Below are 5,267 nucleotides of genomic sequence, written 5' to 3'. Positions count from 1 at the left end.
GTGCAGCTTGCAAATGAAAGCAGCGCTGCTCTCACTTCAACGCTCGTTGAGTGGCTTGCGCTCTCACCTTTTACCAATGTGTGGGGGAAGCTGGAAGATAAGGCAGAAAGCGAAGCCACTCACAGGTCAGTAGTGTCTGCACTGTTGGAGGATTAGCAAGCAGTGAACGAGCTGCCAGAATATAATATAAAGTAATTAAAATATATTTATTTTATGACAGTCAATCGATTGATCTAGTATGATTAATTTATTGTATCAGCGTTCCCATATATATTGCCTCTAGATCTTATTTTGTTACTTTGATTTTATATTTTATGTAAATAAAATAAATTAATTTAAAATCACTTGTCAGCTATTGTTGAGGAAATTTGCTATAAATGTTTATATATTGTTGTCACAGTTCATAATTCAAATCAGTTGTAATTGTTTAAGTCGCTATTTCTACCCCAATTTAAATTTAAAATTTGCTATTTTGGCCTTGTCTGCATTATTATGTTAGCTTTGACTAAAAGCGTTTGCGTTAAGCCATTTACAGTTTGTTTTTATTGCATTTCAATTGGCATTTGTTGCTTAGACACACGCTAATTAAAAATACGTTAATATACGGCAAGTTATTTGCTTGCATGCGATTTGCAGTTGCTTGTATTTTAAAGGCTAATGATATTTGCTAATTAATTTGACAAGTTAATTAATTTGGACTTGGCTTCAAGGCTTGTTGTGACAAAAAACAAAGGCGTGGTCAGCCTGGGGAAATTCGGGAAATTAAATGTAATTAAATTAAATTACTTTCTGGCTTAGTGTTGCCAATTTATTATTTCTGCGGAAATGTTATGTTGCAATGCAGGTTGTATTTTATTTTAAATTATGATAATTGCTAACATAAATATAAATAAATATAAATATAAGCTTAGCAACATTTTTGAGATAAGGAAAAAAGTTTCTGGCATATTAGGAAAATAAAAAAATAATCAAAGAATATAAAAGAATAATAAATAGAAATCTATGCACATATTTTCTTTAATTTAATATTTCATATATGAAAGCTAATGTTGGCTTAAAGTTGTTGCCCTTTAAGCTTAATTAATACTTTGTTTTGTGCCAAGTCTGCGGTCACACTAACCTGGCCCACAGCTGTTACCATGGCAGCGACTAGTTGGCTAAACAGTTGGCAAAACTTTAATGGTTATAACGCAGGGGAAGTGAGCTTTATTTTTTCATTATATTATTATTGGCGTTGGCGTTGGCGTTGACTTTGTTTTGTTTCACGGCGCTATTTTGACACAAAGGGCAACTTCACATGTACGTGGCGGGCAGTGAGCAGATAAACTGCAATGGAGCAGTCATAGAGCTGCCCTCTCTGGAAGTGGTCAAAGCAGGTGCAATTGCCAAAAAAAAGTAAACAAAACCTGAATTACGTTTGTAACAAAAATTTGACTAATTAGCACCGAAGATGCCCAGCGATGCGAACATTGATTGGCTGCTGCATATTTATTTTACTCGCCGTGAATTCGAGCGCTGTCGCCGTCTCATTGAACGTGAGCTGAATCGTCACCTGAATGCTGAGTACCTGTATTTTGTCAAGGTAAGCACACACACAACAACATTTGTTCCAATCGATTGCGCCCAGTTAAGCATTTTGTTCTTGTTTTGTGACCGCAGGGCCTAATTGAGCGCGAGGCGGGCAATAATATCGAGGCACTGCGTAATCTACAAAAGGCTGTCGAACTCAATTCGCGCAACATCGAGAGCTACAAGGAAATTGGACGCACACTGTAAACGCGTTAAATCATTAAAATGCTTTTCAGCTTTTTTATTATTTGCTCTTGACTTGATTTACAGCTATAGCATGGGCCGCTTTGGTCAGGCGCTGAGCGTATTTCGTGAGGCGGAGGCGCACAGTCCACGCAAGGATCATGAAATCTATCATTATCTGGGTGAGTTGCTCTATCGCGCCGCAGCCAATCAGCCACAGCTGGAGCTGGCGCGTCAGCAGCAAGCCGAGGCCAAGAGTTACTTCGAGCAGGCGGTGCAGACGGGCAAGAAGCAGGAGAGCTACATACGCCTGGCGGAGCTCTATCGCAAGGACAAGGAGTATCAGCAGGCCATAGATGTGCTCGAAGCGTGTTTGCAGTAAGTTCGTGGACTCAATTCAATTGTACAATGGTGTATTAGATTGTTAGATTATAGAATCGAAGATAGATAGATAGATATATACGAGTAATAGATAGTCTTATAAAACATTTGTTATTCTTCCTTTTTAATTTACTAACTTTCATAGAAATTTAAGATATTTAAATGTGATATACAAAGATTTTATTGTTCGAAATGTTGTATATTGAATGCTACCAAAAGTTTCTACCATTCATAAAATATATATATTATATATTATAGACGAAACAGTGTCCAGACCAGCTCAATAAAAATTTTTGGAGTGGAGCGAAATTCTTCGACAAACTACAATATAACAAAAGTAAACTATTCAAGATTATTTTGACCATTAATAACAATAAGCTATCTATAGAGGTATTAGTTAGTTAGTGGTAGTTCTATGTTCTAGCTAAAAGCTAAAAGCTTTTGAGTTATATTACAATATATTAAATTAATGTACGACTTTCAATGATTGATTAGTATTATCGTTATATAAATTTAACTTTTGACTTACAATCCATTGCGACCATTCAATATTATATAAATACTTACTATTTCCTTAATGAATTCCTTAAAGTGCCATTGATTACCTATATATACCTATTCGTTTAACTTTTGACAGCTTAACCCCCGAGAGTGCGGAAGTCCTTACCGAAATCAGCGTATTGTATTTGAAAATCAATGAGACGCAAAAGGCCTATGATCGTCTGGCGGAAGTCGTCAACATCGAACGCAAATGCGCACCCAAAGGTTTGTTAGCCCTGGGCGCCATTTTGCAGGTAAACAAGATAACATTATATATGTGTGTGTATGTGTGTGTGTGTGTGTGTATATATTCAAAATGATTTATACTTGTTGTGCAACACATTTTCGACAGTCACGCAACGACGTGGATGGCGCCTTGGGCAAGTACAGTCAAATCGCAGATGCTGAGCCGGAAATTGCCGAGCTGTGGAACAACATTGGGCTGTGCTTCTTCAAGAAGCAAAAGTTTATTGTGGTAAGCGCATTGTGTATTTAAAGCTTAACATTAGCGCTTAAGTTGAAGAGCTGCCTTTTTGTTCGCTTGGGCTAATTGCAGGCTGTGTCGTCCTTGCGCAAGGCCGTTTGGCTATCGCCGCTCAACTACAATGCGCTCTACAATTTGAGTCTGATTTACATAGCCTGTAAGTACACTGGAAGAAAAACATAGGCTAAAGCTGATACATAACACACATAGAGAAATTAAGTTGGCAGTAATCGATAGTATCGATAACACACGTATATTGGATTAGTTATGCGTGTTCGTTATTCAAAAATTAATATTGTGATTTACATAGTTTGTAAATACACTGAAATAAATTATAAGAGCACTGAGTCATAAAAAGAGACAGAAAATTCACTTAACAGCAATCGATAGTATCGATAACACAATTATATTGAATTCGTTGTGCGTGAAATTAATATTATGAACTTCTCTTTTAAGTTTAAATGAGCACTGAGTCATAAAAATAGAGGTACAATTAATTTAACAGCAATCGATAGTATCGAGAACACAATTATATTGAATTAGTTAATGAAATTAATATTATAAACTTCGCTTTTAAGTTTAAATGAGCACTGATGCATTAAAATAGAGAAAACTTAACTTAAAATATTATCGATTAATAAATCGATAGTATCGATTGCACACTAATCTTGCATAATCTGAATTGAATGATATTTTTGCTCAGTGTATCAAACAAAAGAACCTGCAACTGCTTTGTATTTTCTTAGACGACTGCTCTGGGCTTTCCCGCGCCGCATAAAAATATTAAGTGCCGAGCTTAGACAATAAAAACCTTTTCATAAATTTTCAAAATGAAAATTACAAAAAAAAAAAAGGACAAGCGCTGACTTAACGTTCTTTTTATTTTCGCCTTGCCTCGCCTTTAGCTGAACAATATGCCAGCGCCTTTCACACGCTGGCTGCGGCCATAAACCTGCGTAAGGACAATGCCGAGTGCTACATGCTGTTGGGCCGTAAGTAGCCTAATGCAGCTTCTTTAACTCATTACAACTTGCCCAAACTCAATTGCAGTCTGTCTACGCCGGCTGGACGATAAGGAAAATGCGTTTGTGGCCTTTGAGCGCGCCTGCTTTTTGGCTCAATCGCAACAGAGCGGAGTGCGACATCCGTTGGTGTTTCTGAACTTTGCCCTATTCTGCTTTGAAACAGGACGCCTGGCCTTGGCAACGGAGCACTACAATCGCTTTACGAGCCAGGCGCAGGACCTGCTGCTACCCACCGAAGTAAGTCGTGTTGTCTATCAGCGCCTGCAATGGCGCATGATTGTGGCGAGTCCTTGATATGAATACTGCACACTTAATGTAGCTTTTGAAATTCGAAAAACGATAAATTAAAAACCACACAAGGCACTTTAATTCGCAATAGAAATCGGAAAGTTTTATAATTAAATTAAATGTTAAGATTTGAGGAGAAATCACTAGTGGATTAAAATTCCGCTGCTGCTGCAGAATTTGTTAGTTACTTTATTGGAACTTCTACTTTAAAAAACTATCTCTGTGATAGTTTTGTCGAATAATCGATTTAAAACCTAAACTTACCCTAAGCTCTAAGTATATTTTCAAGCGCTAACTGCAACAGAAATTAAACATTAGACCATCAACTTTTATTTTTTTGTAAAAGCCAGCAGCAAGCAAATTATCTACATCATAAATTTAACTATTACTGCAGTTTCATTTTCTAAAGTTGTCGACATAAATGTCCCTAATTGGATTAGTGCATGACAACAACGAAAGTCAGCGGATTAAGCGACATACAAGCGAAAATTATATCTGTTGCACAGCATTAGAGTTGGTTACAAATTTACCCGCAAAATTTTAACAAGCATCAATCAAATGAGCAGCAGATTTTCCAGGAATTGATGCAAGCAACTATTTGGACTGATTATTACATTTTACATTGCAGTACAAATTTCAAGCAACTAAGCTCAAGTCCTTGTTGCGCATATCCAGCCATAGCATACTGAGCGATGCGCAGGAGCCAGAAACCAACGAAGTCAGTGGTCAGAACATGCAGCCGCAAGAGGAATTGCCACTGGAAGTCAATGCTGTGGTCAACCAGAACTGAGAGCGAA

General features: G+C 37.2%; 1 protein-coding gene across 1 annotated transcript; it reads left to right on the top strand.

The window, feature by feature from the left end:
- The first annotated feature begins 1,287 nt into the window (after nucleotides 1-1,287).
- Nucleotides 1,288-5,260, top strand: LOC108596715 (Bardet-Biedl syndrome 4 protein homolog). Its single transcript, XM_017982748.1, has 10 exons — nucleotides 1,288-1,376; nucleotides 1,443-1,582; nucleotides 1,660-1,772; nucleotides 1,840-2,130; nucleotides 2,771-2,927; nucleotides 3,026-3,148; nucleotides 3,230-3,314; nucleotides 4,063-4,149; nucleotides 4,208-4,419; nucleotides 5,099-5,260. Exons 1-10 carry the CDS (start codon nucleotides 1,298-1,300, stop codon nucleotides 5,258-5,260), a joined length of 1,449 nt encoding a protein of 482 aa, XP_017838237.1. The 5' UTR covers nucleotides 1,288-1,297.
- Nucleotides 5,261-5,267: the final 7 nt, after the last annotated feature.

The sequence above is a fragment of the Drosophila busckii genome, chromosome 2R (genome assembly GCF_011750605.1).
Source record: "Drosophila busckii strain San Diego stock center, stock number 13000-0081.31 chromosome 2R, ASM1175060v1, whole genome shotgun sequence".
NCBI classification, from domain to species: Eukaryota; Metazoa; Arthropoda; class Insecta; order Diptera; family Drosophilidae; genus Drosophila; species Drosophila busckii.
The sequence above is the reverse complement of the archived record's forward strand: the minus strand, read 5'-3'. Positions and strand labels throughout refer to the sequence as shown.

Coding starts and splice junctions, on each gene's coding strand:
- LOC108596715 (XM_017982748.1), top strand. CDS start 1,298: ATGTACGTGGCGGGCAGTGAGCAGATAAACTGCAATGGAGCAGTCATA. Junction 2,928..3,025: donor CCCTGGGCGCCATTTTGCAG/GTAAACAAGATA, acceptor CATTTTCGACAG/TCACGCAACGACGTGGATGG. Junction 3,315..4,062: donor GAGTCTGATTTACATAGCCT/GTAAGTACACTG, acceptor CCTCGCCTTTAG/CTGAACAATATGCCAGCGCC.